The following is a 21,450-nucleotide window of genomic DNA, read 5'->3' on the forward strand; positions in this document are numbered from 1 at the left end:
GCAGCAGAAAAGGGGAGATTCCTCAGCGGTCTCCCAGTCCCCGCCCCGGAAAATACAGGACAAGTAGCATACCTATCAGGGAACCAATAAATGGATCACGGGACAAAACGTAAAATTACAGGATGATCCCCATACAGAGCAATTGGTCACACAATCTGTCGATGGAAAAACTGTAAGAAGTCTCACAGCACCAGGTTAAAGTCCAACAGGTTTATTTGGAATCACGAGCTTTCGGAGCGCTGCTCCTTCATCAGGTGAGTGGAGAGATGGGTTCACAAACACGGCACATATCGTCAAAGACTCAATTGCAAGATAATAGTTGGAATGCGAGTTTTACAGGTAATCAAGTCTTTCCAGGTACAGACAGTGCGAGTGGAGAGAGGGGTAATCACAGGTTAAAGAGGCACCCAATGAAGGAGCAGCTCGTGATTCCAAATAAACCCGTTGGACTTTAACCTGGTGTTGTGAGACTTCTAGCTGTGCCCATCCCAGTCCAACACCGGCATCTCCACATCATGAGAAAACTGACAACTTAGGTCTGAATGTGACTCCCACCAAGCAACAGCTATGCTAGCAGACAAAATTCAATACGGTTTTCTTGGGCAGGCATGGTAGCAGGAACTTCTTAAGAACCATGTTTAATGTTCCAACAGTAATGATTCAGCATGTTTATTAGGGGGACATGTATTATGTATAACTCAATGCCGTTTAAAATGCCCGATAAGTGAAATGTTCTGAAGATTTTTATTTAAAACTGATACATTGTTCACATGGCTAGCATGAAAATGTGCAATACATCATACTTTGTTCAAGTTTCCCTATACAAAGCTAACAAGGGTATACAACCAGAAATACAATACACTTTTTTTTACAATGTACTCAGTTTAAGAAAATTCACACATCCCTTTTATTCTTACTGTCATATACAGCATTCCTGGTGACTCATATAGGCACTACAACTCACTGCTGCCATGAACACAAGTTTACGGAAAAATTAGACTCAACAAGCCATAGTCATACATGTCAGTCTTTCTCGTTTTGTAATGTTTTCAATGTAGCTACTTTGGTTAATGTATCAGTTTGCTTGATGATAAGTCCTAACTTTTGTGGGCTAACACTATGGTAGATCACTCCTTTGTACGGAATTGGAAATGGAAGAGGAGGGCTAGTTTGGCAGTGTAATGGCAGATGTTGGTACCGACAGATCTAAGAAAATTAGCAATCGAGTAAAAATACGTTATCTGAAAATATCAAAAAGGTTTGTTAAAAGGCGGTGAAACAGTCCAAGGTAAAATTATCCGATTATTCACAAAAGCTGAGACCTGTTTGTGCATCTGCATATTACACTGTCCGATAACCTTTTCCCGTTGTTTTGTTGGGTAAAAAAGATGCACAGAAAGATTGCATCGAGGGACAGATTATTTTGTCTTCCAAAATTGTTTGATTTTGTTAAATTGATGGACTAAGAAGATTTTTTGTAAACCATTCGCCTGTTTGTTCACTTCTTTGTATACAAAGCTACTTTTGGACAATTAGTCTTGCGTTTCAAACATTGCCATGTATGTCTATGTACTATTGTTTGCATGCAAGTTTTACTTCCAGTAAAACGTGTGTTATTTTACAATATTTAATTTGGTATAAATTGTTTATATAAATGATTTTAATGACAGATAGTTCTTATAGTGTTCACAAGCATTAGTGAGAGAACAGGGCTGTTAAGAAATAGGCAGTGTGCTTCTTTAGCAGTCAGAGTTTGAAATTAAAATCTTGGCTGTTCCGTATATTTACATTGCATCATTTCAGATCATCTAAACTAAAATCAATTAAAAAGGGGAACGGCAGGGACATTTCCATGCAACTCTTTTGCTGCTATCACAAATATTAGGATCACTAAATAGCACGTGTTACTTATACTAGCAGAAACTGTAAGCAACTATACACAAATGTCGGAGAAGCACTAAGAAGAGTTTAAGAAAATACGCAAGCTGCCAGCTTTTATGTTTCGCAAATGGCATTCCATTTGCCAAATGCTTGTTAGTAACATTTCTCTTCCTTGGAAATCGTCTCTCAAAGGAACGTCCAGCATATCATTGTGCTACTCTAATGCAAAAAGCACATAACCAAATGTTAAGGTACAACACCACAGTAAATCTATCTTAATTGTATACTTGTCTGTTTAACTTAAATTAAAATCATATTGAAGAACAACAATTATCATTCCAATAAAATTATACATTTTCTTCAGTATTTACCTTTCTTAGAACAACTGTCATACTTTAGACATCAAACTATCGAACATAATTTACGGTCCTTGCAAGAGCAAAAAAATGTTAACACATCTCTACGGTTTCATTCTAAGCGGTTTTTAGAATCTCTATTTTCACAAGGTGGTTCTTCTGCTTCCATTCCCAATAAGCGGACAAGATTCTTTAAACATGCACATCCCTGTAGCTTCCTGGCTTTGCTAAAAATTCTGCAGACAGGAATGTGTCCACATTGGTAAAATTCAACACCATTGTTCAGAGCAGCCTGGTTCTCAGGCGAGCTGGGGCTTTACAGGATGGCGCAGAAGAACTTCTTCTCCCTGAAGGGATTTTCTGACGCAGGAACCGGTGTCAGTAAAGGATCTTCTTTAGAATGAGCTTCGCAGTAGGCCATCAAATCTGCTGCTGCTTTGGACACCTGGAACATGCAGATAAGAGTTAGACTTTTCCACATTTGCCTGTGGCCGGTGAGTACTAAGTTCAAGTGATTGCCTACAATCAACAAAAAGTCAAACAGGACCAGTCGCTAAGTTTTCCACCAGAGAACGCCATAGCCATACCTTTTGTAAAATGTGGCAATACTGGGAAATCAATGATATTTGTGAAATGCACCGTGGCTCGGTAGCATCACTTCTGCGTTCGAGTCAGAAGTGCTGCTCCAAAAGGTTTTCGTACCATAATCCAGGTTGATGCATCAGAGCAGTAATGAGGAGAGTGCTGCACTAGCTGGGTGACACCTATCAGATAAACCATCAAATCGACTTGTATACCCTCTTTGGTGGAGTCAGAGAGAGTCTGGTGCTATTTGAAGAACTGCAGGCCAGTTATCCCATCGAAAGTTTATCCCTCAACCAACACCGCAGAAGCACATTATTCGTCCATTTATCTAATTGCTTTCTATAATTTATCCACTGCAATTTCCTAACTTTGATTTTCACAGCCAATGAAGTATTTTCAAAATACCAATTACTTCAAGTACAAATACTTCATTGGCTGTGAAGCAGCTTGGGGATGTCTGGCTGTGAAACAGAATATAAATGCCAGTCCTTTAAAAGATTCTAGGTTGAAATTAATAGGACTCTGTGACCACAAAGAAACTAGACAAACACACTCAAGCTGAAGAAATAATTACATTTCAAGTAAACTCAGTTTTTTTGCTTTTGTGCAAGCCGCCAGATTGTATACTAACTTCAAACCGGAGAGATCTATGCTCTCTGAAAACAATGGGCTGAAGGCCCGTGGATGTGCTCCTATTAATCTGCCATGAGATTAATGGAAGAACAGCACCAATCCCAGTGATTTCCATGGCTCTGCTGCCAAAGTTGTGATGGATGAGCAGGAGACAACCTATGGAAATTCACCCCCATCATTTCTCTGGCTATGTAAGGCCAGACCCAAACGTCAAAATGATGTGCTCTCTTCTAGAACAGGGAGATCAAAATGTAGACTAAGTGACTGCTTTGCACATCAGCTTTGTTTTGCTACTGATGTGACTCCCTGTTATTTTAATTTTCCACATTGGAGAATAGCCAATGTTGTTCCTTTGTTTAAGGAGGGTAGCAAGAATAATCCAGGTAATTACAGGCCGGTGAGCCTTACATCAATGGTAGGGAAATTATTGGAGAGGATTCTTCGAGACAGGATTTATTCCCACTTGGAAATAAGTGGACGTATTAGTGAGAGGCAACATGGTTTTGTGAAGGGGAGGTCGTGTCTCACGAACATGATCGAGTTTTTCGAGGAAGTGACAAAGATGATTGCTGAGAGTAGGGCAGTGGATGTTGTCTACATGGACTTCAGTAAGGCCTTTGACAAGGTCCCTCATGGCAGACTGGTGCAGAAGGTGAAGTCGCATGGGATCAGAGGTGAGCTGGCAAGGTGGATACAAAACTGGCTAGGTCAAAGAAGACAGAGGGTAGCAGTGGAAGGGTGCATTTCTGAATGGAGGGCTGTGACAAGTGGTGTTCCTCAGGGATCAGTGCTGGGACCTTTGCTGTTTGTAATATATATAAATGATTTGGAGGAAAATGTAACTGGTTTGATTAGTAAGTTTGCGGACGACACAAAGGTTGGTGGATTTGCGGAAAGCGATGAGGACCATCAGAGGATACAGCAGGATATAGATCAGTTTGAGACTTGGGCGGAGAGATGGCAGATGGAATTTAATCTGGACGAATGTGAGGTAATGCATTTTGGAAGGTCTAATACAGATAGGAAATATACAGTAAATGGCAGAACCCTTAGGAGTATTGATAGGCAAAGGGATATGGATGTACAGGTATACAGGTCACTGAAAGTGGCAATGCAGGTGGAGAAGATAGTCAAGAAGGCATACAGCATGCTTGCCTTCATCGGCCGGGGTATTGAGTTTAAAAATTGGCAAGTCATGTTGCAGCTTTATAGAACCTTAGTTAGGCCGCACTTGGAATATCGTTCAATTCTGGTCGCCACACTACCAGAAGGACGTGGAGGCTTTGGAGAGGGTACAGAAAAGATTTATCAGGATGTTGCCTGGTATGGAGGGCATTAGCTATGAGGAGAGGTTGGAGAAACTTGGTTTGTTCTCACTGGAGCGATGGAGGTTGAGGGGAGACCTGATAGAAGTCTACAAGATTATGAGAGGCATGGACAGAGTGGATAGTCAGGAGCTTTATCCCAGGGTGGAAGAGTCAATTACTAGGGGGCATAGGTTTAAGTGCAAGGGGCAAGGTTTAAGTGCGAGGGGCAAGGTTTAAAGGAGATGTACGAGGCAGATTTTTTTACACAGAGTGTTGGGTGCCTGGAACTCGTTGCTGGGGGAGGTAGTGGAAACGGTAGTGACTTTAAGGGGCATCTTGACAAGTACATGAATAGGATGGGAATAGAGGGATATGGTCCCCGGAAGGGTAGGGGGTTTTAGTTACGTCGGGCAGCATGGTCGGTGCAGGCTTGGAGGGCCGAAATCCTGTTCCTGTGCTGTAATTTTCTTTGTTGTCCCTACACTGACCTCTCTGTCCTCGGGATTTCTGCAGTGTTACAGTGAAGCTCAAGGCAGGCTTGAGGAACAGTATCTCATCTTTCAGCAGAGCGCTTTCCAGCCTTCTGGAGTCAACATTCAGTACCAGAATTTTAAATCATAATCTCTGCCCCCATTTTGTTGTCTTTCTCTTGGTTGGTTGTTCTCCAACCCACCGTTGTGTTTCTTCCTTATTTCATTTTCTTTCAGAAAGCAACCATTGAGACCTTCTTCAGACAAATCTTTTGTTTCTTTACTTTCCTCATTATTACTCTTTGGTCTTGCACCATGAAACCGTTTGTCATGGAACTCTCTCCTCCCTTCCACTCTATCACAGATCTTCCCTTTCGTTTTTCTTCCCACCCTCCCCACTTTCACTTGCTTAAAACCTATTTCACAAAGATAGGTAGGAAAGTAAGTTTTGAAGAGGACACAAGGAGGCTACAAAGGGATCTCAAATGAGGTCAAGAACTGAGTGATCCGGGCAGAGCGCATTCTGAGTGTCAGTGAGCAGATTATTGCTATTGGAGTTGGATTCCTCAGTGATCTGTGCACCCTTGCCATCCTCAGTGTTGTTCAACAAAGAAGAGTACTGGGAGGTGCGGAAATGGTGCATGGCAGGTTTCCCTGCCCATGTTTGACCTGATGCCATGATACTCTAACTGAGCATCTCTGACATTCAGTTGTCTCAATCATTAGGGTGCCCCAGTTGGTCATGTGCTGACCTTCAAGTCCACTCACCCAAAAAGACCCTCCTCCAACCTCGAGGGACCTCTCTGACTAACAGTGGGGGTCACGGTCAATTTGGAAAAATGCTGCTCATCACCATTCAAACTCGCTCCACTACCTTCTGCCCTATTTGTCACCCCAACCACATTCCCCTCCCCTATCACCAAAGACCTATCCAACATCACCATTCCTCTCCCCTCAGTGACCCATGAAGCTGCCCCAATTACCTTGGGCCCTATCACAATCTACCTGAACTTGCCTTCCCTCCCCGCAGAGCTGGCACCTGTTACTGTTTCCATGCGCACTCTGACCCTGCTCCTCCCTCTATCCAAGCCACCTGCCTTGTCCTCCTCATGATGAAAACTTCACCTGCCAGACTCTCACCCTGGTCCTGCCACCCTACTGCACCCACTCGTCCCCCCCCCCCCACTCTGACTATAACCATTCCTTCCTGCCAACAGTACCCTTAGTTCTCTCCCCAGGAACCCACCATCAAAATCACTAACACTGCCCTCTAAAACACACTCCCAACCCCACACCTTCCTGGACATTAAACCCCACTTCCCTAGGCACTCTCCCTACCATTGCCCTGTAAGCCTGCCTCTCCTGTCCAGCCTTCACTCCATCCTTCCACCTTGCTTGTCTCCAGCCTTCACTTGCCTTCCTTATCCAGCTTTGGCACAGTGCTTGCTAACAGCACTCAATACGAGTGAAGATATGCAAGGTCCCCAAGGTCTCCGAGTGCAACATCTATGGACCTTAAACTCATGGAAGGAGGTGAAGCTTGCCAGAGGCATGCCGCCAACATACAGTCGAAAAATTGGACATTCAAAATTCAGCGGGGAATCTAATTTGGAGGGCAAGCTTAATTCCAGTCTGGAGGATGTTTGATAAGTATGCACGAGATGTTAGTTCATGCAAATGAAATTCCTGACATCGTTCGTCAGGAAGCTTGACCCACCTTGGTAGTCGGGAGAACAGAATTCCAAACGTTCATCCTGCTGTCAGGAAACAGATTTTTTGCCTCTGGCCCTATTTGGGCAGCACGGTGGCACAATGGTTAGCCACCGATTCCCGGTTTGGGTCACTGTCAGTGTGGAGTTTGCACGTTCTCCGTGTCTGCGTGAGTTTCCTCAGGGTGCTCCGGTTTCCTCCCACATTCTGAAAGATGTGCTGGTTAGGTGCATTAACCCGAACAGGTGCCGGACTGTGGCGACTAGGGGATTTTCACAGTAATTTCACTGCAGTGTTAATGTAAGCTTTACTTGTGACTAATGAATAAATAAAAACTTTAACTTCATGTGCCCCACCTCACCACAAAGCCCACTGCTGGCGGGAGCGGCAAACTCTATTCTTCATCTGGAGGGCGAACCTGGGCAAGCGGCCTTTCAATGAACATGCACGACATGCTAATGGATGCAGACAGGCTCCTCGACATGAGTTTGTCAGGAAGCATGACCACCTTTAAAGTTCCGAGAACTTAATTGCTGAAGTTAATCCTGCTGTCGGGAAACTGAATTTTGATCTCCCACCAAATTAAGCTCCCCAATCGGGTCAGCTTCCTGCCTGTTAAACCTATTGCTCACTCCACAAATGCTACCTGATCTAAGAATTTTCAGCACTTTCCGTTTTTATTTCAGATTTCCAGCATCCACAGTGTTTTGCTTCTGGATTTAGGAACTGCTCTCACCCATTCCATCAACTTTGTTTTGCTTCTGAAACATGCTGTTGATTCAATAAAAGACTTGGCCAGGTCAATTGGTTTAGAGTTTGTGCTACAGATTGATAGGATGGAGGTTTACATTTGTCGTTTCCTATAACAGCAATAATGGTACTGATTGTGTTGGCAAGGTGGCAGCAAAGTGGAGGCAAACCACTTCCTCATAGGGAGCGCCACATACAAGCCATCCACATGTTCTCTCGCCCACCTCCCAGAGGCAGTTTGCATCGAAGTGCTCGTGTACACCTGCTCACTCTCTTAGGGGGAAGGCTGTTTTTGTAATTGAAAAAGTTAAAACCAAGAAGAATGACTTCAGGATTCCTTGTTAAACTGATTTATCGCAGAAGACATTCCACATTGTTTTATGGTATCCATCATGTGATCCTTACACATGCAATAATTGAAAGAAGTTCTACTTTCGCACTGATGATTGAAAGTGGCTTGGAACTAATTATGTTTAAAGTGCTGGAGTTCCTCTTCCGCCAGCTCTTTAGTTTTGTGGCTTCTGTCCTTAGCCATATTTTTAAGTGGAACTCTGATTCACCGAGTGCAAGTCATTCTGCCTATGTTATTCTACTATTTTTTGATTGGAATAAACTTTCTAATTGCCCTTACATTTTTAGTTATGCTCCTCTACGTCATTTCAAACTATTTCCCTACCTAATCCACATTTGTCTCGGGAACACGGATGTTGGGTCTAGTTATTCACATTCATTTCACCTTTTGTGATGGATTCAGCACACATATTGGAATGTGTCTTTTCTATGTTTTAGGATGGATCCTTCCTATGCTTTTTACTGACATCGTTCAGAGCCTATAATGACAGTCAATTACAATGGTCCTGAAAATCATTGGGTGTGCAATCCAGTAATTAGGCCAATATTGTGACTATTGATGGTCTCAACCCTTGCAGTTGCCACTGAAATATGTGGTGATCTGTCGGTGTCCTTGTGCACGAGCTGATAGATGCTGTTACCATTCGACGTGCAAAAGATGGCTTTAGCAATCTGGCTGAAGTGGGGAAGGCTGTCACCTTCTATCTCCTCAGTCTTTGTCTGTAACAGCCTCTTTGGTAAGTGGGTTACTTAAAAATAAATGTTTGATTTCTTCATCATCCCAGACCTGAACCCCCAATACGAGTCCTACAAATATAAAAGCAAAATACTGCGGATGCTGGAATCTGAAACAAAAACAGAAAATGCTGGAAAATCTCAGCAGCTCTGACAGCATCTGTGGGGAGAGAATAGAGCCAATGTTTCGAGTCCAGATGACACTTGGTCAGAGTCCTACAAATGTCACTCCTGATTATGCTACGGTTGCCTTTGGGCATACCGACCAACAATCCTTTAACTGGTGCCCTCACTGCCAGCCCTGACGCCCCCCCCAACAGCAATGGCTTCATATAGGATGACTAGAAGCTCAAGTGCTGAAGAAAACTCCTGGGCAAAACGAGCGCTAGATGTTTCCAATCGGCCTTTCCAGCACACTCCTGGCCGGAATGGCAAGAAACTTTGGCCTCGGTATATCTTAGTTGTTTTAAACATTGTGTTTTGTGCCACTCTGATTTAGGCATAGGGTCACCAGTAATAGGATCAATGTAGCAGAATTATTTTTTGAAACATTAATGGAAAAGAAGAACTGAGATGGAAGTGTTCTAAGTAAACACAAGGTCCAGTTTCTCCTTTCTGGTGATTGCGGTGTATCAGATGTTTTGCCATTGGCAGCAGTTTCACTCGCTCCCAGATTCGCATTTTTCTCTTCAAATGCTGCCGACATGTAATTGTGTAAATGAAGTTTTTGTGCCCTGTGGTTGTTATATCATTCTGTGCTACAGCTGCAGGCATTGAATTACAAAACATAATCCAAGCAGTTTGCACATAAAAATGCATGAGATTTCATGTTGAAATGCAATTTAATGATCTTTGACAAGTATCTGCCACCATGTGTGAGCATCATCTAACCTGTTAACTCGACTGATACAAAGGGCATCTATTAATAGGTTAATACATAGTTTTGCTGCAGTTATCTGCTTATTGGACAGCCTGTATTTAAGTCACAGGCTCACAATGATTTTTGGTTCCTGGAAAAATCATTCCTGGGCTATAAACATACCTGTTCTAAACAGACTAAAATGGATTATAGACTCAAATATTCTTTTAATCTTAGCTGGTTGGGTCCTATAAATCTGCTACTTGCCACACTGCGGCGCTTGTTTGGGCACACTGAGGGAGAATTTAGCATGGCCAGTGCACCTAGCCAGCACATCTTTTGGACTGTGGGAGGAAACCGGAGCACCCGGAGGAAACTCACGCAGACACAGGGAGAATGTGCAGACTCTGCACAGACAGTGACCCAAACCAGGAATCGAACCAGGGTCCCTGGCATTGTGAGGCAGCAGTGCTAACCACTGTGCCACCCTAAGTTTGTTCACCAACAACCCAACTTTTACACAGCACATTTAAAATAGAGGAATAACCCATGCTTCTTCATTGTGGCGTAGAGAAAGAAGTGAACATAAAACCAAAGAAAGATGCATCAAACCACTGAATAAACCCCTATTATTTTACCTAATGTACGGCAAGCGGAAATAATAAACTTCTCACCTTTATTCTGTCAATGTTGGTTTCCATTTTCAGCTGTTCCACCATCTTCCTGGCGTGTGCTATGCCTGCTGTGTTGTTGCTAGCCATTTGATATCTAGTAAGGGAAAACAGAAATTATGCCAAAACCAATTTTAGAATAAGATGACTGCTGAATAAAATATAGCTTAAGTTCAATGCAATAATCTCAAGTGGAGATTTTTAAACTGGAAAAGGCTTATGAATGAATTACCCTAAAGGTTAGTTTTTGGGCATCTTTACAATGCAAGTAGTTCCCCTCCCCATATTAATATTAATTGTTTCATTCAGTACATAAGCTCTATTTTACTTCTTTGCTATCCTCCTCGTTACGGTCATTGAGTTGATGGGACAACCATTCAATGTATGGATCACTAAAGGATTTTGTGCTTGTTGCAAAAAAAAAGCTGTTAAGCATGTTGTTGCAGTAAAGTTTATTTATTAGTTTCACAAGTAGGAATGAAGTTACTGTGAAATTCTTCTAATCGCCATACTCCGGTGCCTGTACACTGAGGGAGAATTTTTTTTAGCAAGGTCAATGCACCCTAACCAGCACGTCTTTCGGACTATGCGAGGAAACTGGAGCACCCGGAGGAAACCCACGCGGACACGGGGAGAATGTGCAAACTCCACACAGACAGCGACCCGAGCCGGGGGTCAAACCCGGGTCCCTGGCGCTGTGAGGCAGCAGTGCTCACCAAAAATGGCATAGTAGGGGAATTTCACAGTAACGTCATTGCAGTGTTAATGTAAGCCCTACTCGTGACTAATAAATAAACTTTACTAGTATTGGGTTGTGCTGACACGAGGAGTGGCACAGATATAATAGTGTCAGCTGCAGACAACAATAAATTCCATGTTACCTTTTTTCTGTGAATTTGTAACTGGGCCGTTGTAATTGTTTTTTTGAAAGGGGCTTAGGGGTAACGGTTAGACAAATCTACACATTTTCCAGTTTGGGACATGGTAAGAAACAGTCTTCTCTGATAACTTCAGTCAATTAGGAGAAAACAGACAAACTTCGGTCTGGAGTCTGAGTCCAATAAAACCAAACCTGTTTCAGTGCAAGATGAATTTCCTTGTGTCTGGACTGCCTTGATTAATTGGAAAGAATAGTTACTCTTGAAAAAAATGTGTGTACTGGGGCATAAGAGCAACAGAGAGAGAGAATCGAAGCTGGTTTCCTACGCTCTTCAGTTTCCTATTACTTTGTGCTGCTTTGAGTCAGGGTTTATAGCACCTTCATGAGATTTATTCCTCATATAAAAGCTTTTCATCACAAGCTCATGCTCAAAAGTTACTGTAGAATCATAGAATCCCTACCGTGCAGGAGGCCATTCGGCCCATCGAGTCTCCGACAGAGCATCTTACCCAGACCCTATGCTCGTAACCCCATGTATTTATCCCGCTAATCCCCCCAACCCACGCATCTTGGGACGTTAAGGAGCAATTTACCACGGCCAATCCACATCCGCACATCTTTGGAATGTGGGAGGAAACTGGAGCACCCGGAGGTAACCCACGCTGAAACGGGGATAACGTGCAGATTCCGCACAGTCACCCAAAACCAGGTCCCTGGCACTGTGATGCAACAGTACTACCCCCCGAGTCACCATGCCACCCTTGTAAAAGGTAAAAAGTGATAAGACTTTATTGCTTTGGAATAGATTATGTAAAATTAAATACATTTAAATATTGAAACATTCTTGCTTTTGTATAATTTCCCTTCTCAATTTGATTTTGACACACAACAGTGTTAAGAGCCCCTCAGAGAAACTGGTTCACACTGTTGGCTTGACCTGGAGCACAACCCTAGTGGAGTGTAAAGCAGTTTTGAAAAAGAAAATCCTGGGATATTTTGGGTATTCTTGCCCACTTACAAGTTTAAACATTATTCAATGTCTTCAAAAGAAAAAAAACAGACACCAACTGTGCTGCTTGCAGAACATATTGGGCTGGAACTTGCATAGAATCACTACAGTGCAGACCATTTGGTCCATCGAGTCTGCACCGGCTCTCTAACAGGGCATCTCACCTTGGTCCACCCGCTACACTACCCCATACATGTAGTCCGCTAATTCCCCTAACCTACACATCTTAGGACACTAAGGGACAATTTAGCATGGACAATCCACCTAACCTGCAAATCTTTGGACTGTTGGAGGAAACAGGAGCACCTGGAGGAAACCCACGCAGACACGATGAGAACGTGCAAACTCCACACAGTCACCCAAGGCCGGAATTGAACCTGGATCTCTGGTGCTGGGAGGTAGCAGTGCTAAACCACTGTGCCACCCATAAGAAATTTTGCTAAGAAAATAATGGTATCTGAACAAAGCACCCCGTCCTTAATGCAAAGGGGACAGCAATGTGTAAATTAAGCAAGAAAAATCATCACTGCGCTGAAGGGGCCAAAGAACTAGTCAAACAAACAGGTCAAACCATGTGATGTTAAGCTCAAACAAATTCTGGCCATAACCTTTCCAAACCAGTGCGGAGCTCTGTGATGCATTTCCCACAGGGAATCGCACATTTATCATAGAATCCCTACAGTGCAGAAGGAGGCCATTCAGCCCATCGAGTCTGCGCCGATCACAATCCCACCCGGGCCCTATTCCCATAACCCCACCTACTTACCCTGCTAATCCCCCGACACTTGGGTCAATTTAGCATGGCCAATCAACCTAACCCGCACACCTTTAGACTGTGAGAGGAAACCGGAGCACCCGGAGGAAACCCACGCAGACACGGGGAGAACGTGCAAACTCCAGACAGACAGATTTAGTGTCAAATGAGTTTTGAAAAAGTTGAGAATAAATGGGGAACTTAAATAACCCTATCAGACAAAAAAGGGTAATAATGCATTTCCATGGAAAGCCTTTTAAGCAAATTTTTTGATCTTTTTTGAAATACGGAAGATCATTTTCTCTGTAATTTGCAGCCTTCTAATGAAATCATGAAAAGGTTTGGTTTATAATGAAAACACCTATTTTTTTTCAGTTGGAATGGAAATTACCAGGAGATGCAATAACAACAATCCGTTAATATGTCCTGAGCAGTTAACTAAGCCACTTAACTAATATAAAATGGCAAAAAAAAAGTTCTGGAGTGTTCAATATTTATTAATGCAGGTCATAACTCAGTAACTACTGAAAAAGTCCAACTTAAAGACTGATACTAGGAACCAAAAGTAGCAAGTTGGGGATGGATTTCCCATGGACGAACAAAATGGGGGAGGGTGGAGAGTGTGTGGACTGCGCATCATCTCCTCCTCCCTGGTAGGAAAGTCAGTTTTCAGCCTGCCGACTTTATGCCCTGCAACAATAGTACGCTGGGGACAGACTTAACAAGTGTGGGACTTGCGCCCCTCTAAGAAAGGAAGTCCAGCCCTCGATTGTCCCAGCCATGCCGGAACACAGCACCCTCCTGCTGGATCACAGACCCCTCCCTCCACCTCTGAACTCACCTCTGGAGATGGTATTATTTGGTGTGAAAAACGTTAAGTATCTGGCACCAAAAAAAATTAGGTGGCCGCATGGTTTCCCGGAGTTCAGAAAGTAATGCTTACCAATAGGGAAGCTCTGCAAGGAACCAACATTCAAGTGATTTTAAAGATTGGTGCTTTATAAGCGTTTAGTTCTATTGTGCAAAGGCTGCAAAAATACAGCTTAGTTTCCACTCGATGTTACAAAAGTTACTCTCCATGTTAAAAAAAAGCAAAGTTTATTTCTTCCTCTTTTCCACAAGGCTACTAACAAGTGTGGCAAAGAAGTTCACACCAAATGCTTTCGCTTTGGCTGGTGTAAGCTCCTTTGGTGATGTCAGGAGTATAAACAGTGGAGGGAATAACTTCACAATAACTCCGTCAATTTATATAGCACCATTAACATAATAAAACATGCCAAAGACCCTGCACAGCACTTTCATCTGAAAAATGCCCAGGGAGATACAAGGACAGACTATCGCAAGCTTACTCAAAGGGGCAGCTTTTAAAGATTGTTTTAAAGATGGATACTGAGCCAGAGAGGCAGAGAGATGCAGGGAAGGATCCCAGAGCTCAGGGCCCAGGCATTTAAAGGCTTGCCCACCAATGGTGCAGCAATTAAAATCGGGAATGCTCAAGAGGCTAGAATTGGATCAGCTCACATATCTCAAAGGGTTGGAGGAGAGTGGTCAAACTGTGTGGAGTTTACACCTTCACCCCATGTCTGCATGGGTTTCCTCCAGGTGCTCCGGCTTTCTCCCACAGCCCAAAAATGTGCAGGTTAGGTGGTTAAGTCATGGTAAATTGCCCCTTAGTGTCCAAACATGTGTAGGTTAGGATGGATTAGCCGTAGTAAAAGCGTAGGGTTGCGGGGATGGGGCAGGGGAGTGGGCCTGGGTACGATGCTCTTTTGGAGAGTCAGTGCAGACTTGATGGGTTGAATGACTTCCTTCGGCCCTGTAGGGTTTCTATTCTATGGAAAGAGTTAGGGAGGGATGAAGATTTGAAAACAAGAATGAGAATTTGAAAATCAAGTGCTTGACAGGAGCCAGTGCAGGCCAGTGAGTACAGGGGTGACAGGAGAATGGGCTTTGCTGCAAATTAAGACATGGGCAACAGAGTTTTGGATGCCCTCATGTTTAAGTGGGTAGAATGTGGGAGGCCAGCTTGAAACGTGTTAGTTAAGTCTAGGAGGTAACAAAGGCATGAATGAAGGTCTCTGTTGCAGATAAGCTGAAACAGGGGGGGAAAGAACAAAGAACAGTACAGCACAGGAAACAGGCCCTTCGGCCCTCCAAGCCTGTGCCGCTCCTTGGTCCAACTAGACCAATCGTTTGTATCCCTCCATTCCCAGGCTGCTCATGTGACTATCCAGGTAAGTCTTAAACGATGTCAGTGTGCCTGCCTCCACCACCCTACTTGGCAGCGCATTCCAGGCCCCCACCACCCTCTGTGTAAAAAACATCCCTCTAATATTCGAGTTATACTTCGCCCCACTCACCTTGAGCCCGTGACCCCTCGTGAACGTCACTTCTGATCTGGGAAAAAGCTTCCCACCGTTCACCCTATCTATCCCCTTCATAATCTTGTACACCTCTATTAGATCTCCCCTCATTCTCCGTCTTTCCAGGGAGAACAACCCCAGTTTACCCAATCTCTCCTCATAGCTAAGACCCTGGCAATGTTACAGAGGTAGAAATAGGCGGGCTTAGTGATGGTACCAACATATGGTCAGAAGTTCATTTTGGGGTCAAATATGATTGCGAGCAGACTGGAATAAGTTCAGACGGTTGCCAGGGAGAGGGACTGAGTTGGTAACTAGGGAACAGAGTTTGGAACAGGGACTAAAAACAATGGCTTCAGTCTTCCCAACAGTTAATGGGAAGAAATTTCAGCACATTCAGCACTGGATGTCAGATAAGCAGTCTGATAACTTAGCAACAGTGGAGAAGTGCAGAGAGGTGCTGGTGAGGTGGAACTGGGTGTCATCAGCATACATGCGGAAACAGTTGCAGTGGATGTCACCAAGGAGCAGCTTGTAGGCAGGAGTTAGGAGGGAGTTTGAGAGCTAACGCTGTAGAAAGAGATGCAATTACCAGCAATTCCCTGATGCGGATTAGATAGATAAAAATGAAACAAGGTGAGAACAGCTCCATACAGTTATGTGTAGAGGCCCTGGAGGAGGATGGTGTGGTCAGGCATGTTCAAAAGCTGCAGCCAGGTCACGAAAGCGAGGGGGAATAGTTTTATCTTCGTCAGTCACATGAAATGCCATTTGTAATTTTGTTTGCTGTGGCCGAGATCGAAACCCAAAACGAGAGATCGAAAATGAAAACAGAAAATGCTGAAATTTGTAACTTCAGAAAATTTGTTTCTGAAGATGAATCATATTGGTGTTTCTCTTTCCACAGATGCTGCCAGACCTGCCGAGCTTTTCCAGCATTTCCTGTTTTCAGATTTCCAGCATCCGCAGTAATTTGCTTTTATTTGAGAGATCCAAACATGGCGTTATCAGACAATCCCTATAGTACAGAAGGAGGCCATTCGGCCCATCGAGTCTACACCGACCACAATCCCACCCAGGCCCTATTCCTGTAAACCCACACATTTACCCTGCTAATCCCCCTGACACTAAGGGTCAATTTAGCATGGCCAATCAACCTAACCCGCATATCTTTGGACTGTGGGAGGAAACCGGAGCACCCGGAGGAAACCAATGCAGACATGGAGAGAAAGTGCAAACTCCGCACAGACTGTGACCCGCGGCCGGAATTGGACCTGGGTCCCTGGCACTGTGAGGCAGCAGTGCTAACCATTGTGCCACCATACCACCCACATTCTGGTTCTGGGAGAGCTGGGCACAGATTTGAGAGGCAACAACGCATCCAAGGACTTTTAAAATTAGAGAGGGGTTGGAGATGGGACGGTAATTTGCAAGGTTGGTGGGTCAGGGGTTGGTGTTTTTGATGAGGGGTGAAGACAGTGGATTTAATGGAGGGGGAGAGGGGGGGGCAACACCTGAAGAGAGAGAAGCTTTAACAATGTTGGCTAACATGAGGTCAGCAATTTAGTGGGAATTAAGTCAAGGGAGCATGAGGTGGGTCTCATGGATTTAATGCGCTTGAAGAAGGAACTTGAGAGAAACGACCAAGAAATTAGAGAAACTTGCAAGTTCAGGGTTAAAACAGGAAGGAACTCGAGAGGATGTTTGGCCAAGTGGACATTGAAAGGGAGGAATGTACAGAGGAAGTTGATGGTCTCAATCTTAGTGACACAAAAGTCCATGAGATCTTCACACTTGTATGAGGTGAGAATGGAGGCAACAGAGGCAGTGGGGCGGGGGGGGGGGGCGGGGAAGCAGGGGTTAAATAGACAGTATGCAGTAGAGAAAATAAACTTTTCAATCCATGATGATCCTGGCAGGGTCCAGAAAAGGGGATTACAGTTGGTGCAAAACTCCAGGGTCCAGGGTTAGATGGGGGCGCCTGGGTTTCTTGTCATCCAAACTGAGTAGCCTGGGCTGCAGGCCAGACAGACTGGCTTTAAAAAAAATGCGTCTGACAGGGTGAAGGTTCTGAATTTTAAAAGTCTGGTCTGTCAGTTTCACCAGTTGTTGCGCTGTTCTCAGCCAGCTTTGTGCTTCTGATTTGTTTTGAAAAGCCTGTCAAAATCCACAAAGATGTCCAAAGATGCGACTGAGTAAATCGCTAGCTGCAGAAATATTGTGACAAGGGCTAGCCAGCTGACAGTTTGAAACTGAACTGGGGGCGGGGTAGTTTTTTCCAGTCATAAATACAGAAAATGATGGTATTGGGGCGTGGAAGGGCGATGTGGGTGGGGAGTGATACAAAGAAGTTATCATTCAGGTATTTGCAGCCAAAAAACTTTAGCTTTTATTTTTCCTCGGGAACAAAGCCGTGCTGTGGATGTTGTGTTTTCTTTTTGAAAATCAATTGTTCTGTTATTCTAATTGTACCAGGTGCAGCTGCTTCCTCCCTTGCCCCCTTATGAATTGCTGGCAAATCGCTATGTAGAAAATTCACGCAAACGAATTTGTACGTATTTATTTTTTGTAATTTTTACTCCATTCTTAAAGTCAATGTTCAGAGTGGACTGGGCAGACCCGAATCCATCTCCTTGCTTGCTCAAAAAAACAAATTCAAATCGCGTCCAAGATCCACGCAGACAAAATAAGGCATTGCACCGCATCTTGGGCTTGATCTGATGTTTGATCTTAGCCAAAAGATCCCGTTAGGGGGTGGGCACAGTGGCACTGGTTAGCACTGCTGCCTCACAGTGCCAGGGACCCAGGTTTAATTCCGGCCTCGAGTTACTGTCTGTGTGGAGTTTGCACATTCTCCCCGTGTCTGCGTGGGTTTCCTCCGAGTGCTCCGGTTTCCTCCCACAGTCCAAAGAATTGCAGGTTGGGTTGATTGGCCATGCTAAATTGATCCTAGTGTCAGGGGGATTAGCAGGGTAAATGCGTGGGGTTACAGGAATGGGGCCTGGGTGGGATTGAGGTCAGTGCAGACTCGATGGACCGAATGGCTTCCTTCTGCACTGTAGGGATTCTATGAAAAGGCCAAGAAGCTTATTGACTAACATGTGTTTTGTGGCTGTGATAGACTATCTCTCTCCCTTCTTCCTGACCTGTCTACAGTCTTCACACAGTAGACACACCAGCTTCTTCCACACACACCTCTCCTCCTCCTTCACACAGCTGGATAGAACTATCCTGACTTTATTCCATTCTTACCTTTGGAATCAAAGTCAGAGAATCACCCGCAATGGTTTCTCATCCCATTTCCACACTGTTACTCTGGTGTCCCCCAAGGATTTATCCTTGGCCTCCTCCTGTTCCTCATTTGTATTCTACCTTTGACAACGTTATTCAAAAACACAGCATTAGTTTTCACATGAATGCTGATGACACCAAGCGCTACCTCACCAAAACCTCTTCTGACTCTTTCATTGTCTCCAAATTTGTCAGTGCTCATCTGCCACCAGCAACTGGATTGCGGAATTTTCCTCTGACTAAATATTAGGAAGATTGGAGCCATTGGGTGGAATTGGCTCCACTCTGCCCTGCAAAAAGGGTTGAGTGCAACTTCTGCCCCTCTTTGGGGCGGAGGAGACCAGCCTCTGAAGTTGCTGGCCATCAGTCCCAACAAGGCCAGGAAGGCGCCAGTGGCAGCTGCTGGGACTACAGGAAAAGAGAAACATCAAAGTCCATGGATCTCCGAGAAAGGCAAGTACAGGTCTTGGGCCGGGAGGGTTTGGGTAGGTTAGACAGAATGCAAAAGATGGCCCCTGAAAAGCAACACCGCCTCTTCCCACCCATTAATCATTTAAGTTTAAAAAATGGGCTTCCTGTTCCTGCCTTGCTGCCACGCCAAACATTTTATGGGCTGGGCAGCATATTAACAGAGTCAACTGGCTTGACAACGTGGGCTGAATAATATGGGCCTGTGCCAAAGGTGGGTTCAGCACTCGGATGCCTTCCAAGCTCTGGGCTCACTAGTAAAGCCCGCCTGACAAAATGCTGATTGCCGCCAATTACCAGGGGATCATAGACCTTCATCCCGCCCAATGTGTGCTGGAGGGTGGGATGCCTGGTCTCGGAGGCATCGTAAGAAGTCTAACAACACCAGGTTAAAGTCCAACGGGTTTATTTGGTAGCAAAAAAGGCATCAGGCAGTGACACGGCCAGCCCTTTAAAGGGTGCCCTAGCACAGGTCAGTGTCAGGTGACCAATCAGATGATCCTTGAAGAGCAGAAACTGTGCATCTTGAAGAAATGTGATTTCTGCAGTCTATCCAAGTTAGTCTATTTTAATTTGAGCTTATATCTGCCAACTATCGGAAACTTCCGAGGTGGCAAAATCACAAATCAGCAAGTCTACCACCTTCAGACATTGATAATTTATATATTAACTAAATACTTTCATGCACGGATATCTACACCACCAGACATCAGGATAAGGGAGGTGGCAGATCAGTCATTCCTCTCCAGGGCACCTGCAAGCAAGAGTGGGGGTGGGGGGGGAGCAGTGCTGGAGCCCTCATAAACATGTTAGTAAATATCCACGTCACAATTGGGACACATGGGTGACATTTTCCTTTCATGATGTTGGTGTGTCTTGAAGGCTTGTGAAGCAACACAAAGCTCACATTCCCTCGTGCTTACGTTCTCGTTGATAGCTGTGGATGTGTGACTTGTGTCTGAAGGTTGAGGTAGGAAATGAAAGGCAGAGGGAGGGCTGGGAGGATGTAAACATGTGGCTAGATGGAGAAAATGTGGATGTAAGGGCTTCAGTACTTGCTCATTGCAACTCCGAGATGGAGTGACAATATTTCACGCAACCCGATGTAGCCATGGCGAGAGACTCCACTTAAATCTTTGGCATATTGAGGTAGAATCATAGAATCCGTACAGTGCAGAAGGAGGCCATTCGGCTCATTGGGCCTGCATCCTCAACAATCCCACGCAGGCTCTATCCCCATAACCCCACATATTTACCCTGCTAATCCTCTTGACACGAAGGGGCAATTTAGCATGGCTAATCAACCTAACCTACACATCTTTGGAGTGCGGGAGGAAACCGGAGCACCCGGAGGAAACCCACACAGACACGGGGAGAACGTACAGACTCCGCACAGACGGTGACCCGAGGTGACTGCGTGAAGGTGATGTAATTGCCAGCCTTCTGGAACATTGTGTCAGTGAACACCTTGATGTAACGGTATGCAGCAAGCTGTGTTATTCCCAGGCAGGTCTTCATCGGCTGCCTGAAGAGAAGCTGTGGTGGAAAGGTTCTGCACCACTGTCTCCTTCATGGTGACAAGCATCGGATGGCCTCCCAGCGACGAGATTGCCCATCTCTCAAAACGAAGTATCAATTGTCCTTTTCACTGAGTCTCACTCAGTGGCATGTAGCTGAATCTCTGCCTATATACTCTTGGTGGGCTGCATCGTGTCATCTCTGCCTTGGAGGGTTTCTAGGCTTCCCCTGACCATTGGGATTCGGCACTGCTCTTTCCTCTTCCTGAGGACTCTCAGCATTCCGAGCCTCCCTCTCATCCCTTATTCCTCTCCCCCTCCTCCCAATCCTCCTCTCTTCAAGACCATGAACCCCAGCTGTCTCAGAGAGTATGCGCCCCTCACCCCTGGGTTACAGACAGGAGAATATTCAATGAACCATCAAAAGAACTCTCACAAGAGGGGAGAAGCCTCAAGAGAAAATATCCAAAATGTAACTCTGCCCATTGAAAAGTGCAGTTCCTGAGGTCAAAGGATTTTGAACTGCAAGGCCGCGATTCTCCCATCCTGCTGCGCTAATATTTTAGAGCAGAGAGCATGGGGATTCTCGCACGGCTGATTTGCAGGACTTGCGTGCGCGTTTGCGCCCCACTAGCGTCTCAGAGTGCCGGATTTCCGGCGGCATCAGATCCACACTGGAAATCTGCAGGGGGGCGCAAAGACTATTTAAATGGTCATTTGAATATAATTTGCATGCCCGGGACTGAAGTCTCCGGGCCCACAAGCATCTTCCACCCCCGCTGGAGTGAAAGGAAAGGGGGGGTGGGGGGGGAGAAAGGGGCAATCAGGGCCCTCCAGAGGTTCGGGCAGCAGAGGGTGCC

At 44.9% G+C, this 21,450-nt stretch overlaps 1 protein-coding gene across 5 annotated transcripts in view; it reads right to left on the reverse strand.

Moving 5' to 3' along the window:
* Positions 1-661: 661 nt before the first annotated feature.
* LOC144507143 (guanine nucleotide-binding protein G(I)/G(S)/G(O) subunit gamma-2) overlaps positions 662-21,450 on the reverse strand; it is a 78,073-nt gene continuing 57,284 nt past the window's right edge. For all 5 annotated transcript variants that reach the window (XM_078233938.1, XM_078233939.1, XM_078233940.1 and 2 more), the window contains 2 exons: positions 10,312-10,405; positions 662-2,682 (listed from right to left, as the gene is read on the reverse strand). In XM_078233938.1, coding sequence (XP_078090064.1) covers positions 2,554-2,682; positions 10,312-10,398 — 216 coding nt within the window. In that variant the 5' untranslated portion in view covers positions 10,399-10,405 and the 3' untranslated portion in view covers positions 662-2,553. The remainder of the gene's footprint in view (positions 2,683-10,311; positions 10,406-21,450) is intronic.

Source organism: Mustelus asterias, chromosome 18 (assembly GCF_964213995.1).
Source record: "Mustelus asterias chromosome 18, sMusAst1.hap1.1, whole genome shotgun sequence".
Lineage (NCBI taxonomy): Eukaryota > Metazoa > Chordata > Chondrichthyes > Carcharhiniformes > Triakidae > Mustelus > Mustelus asterias.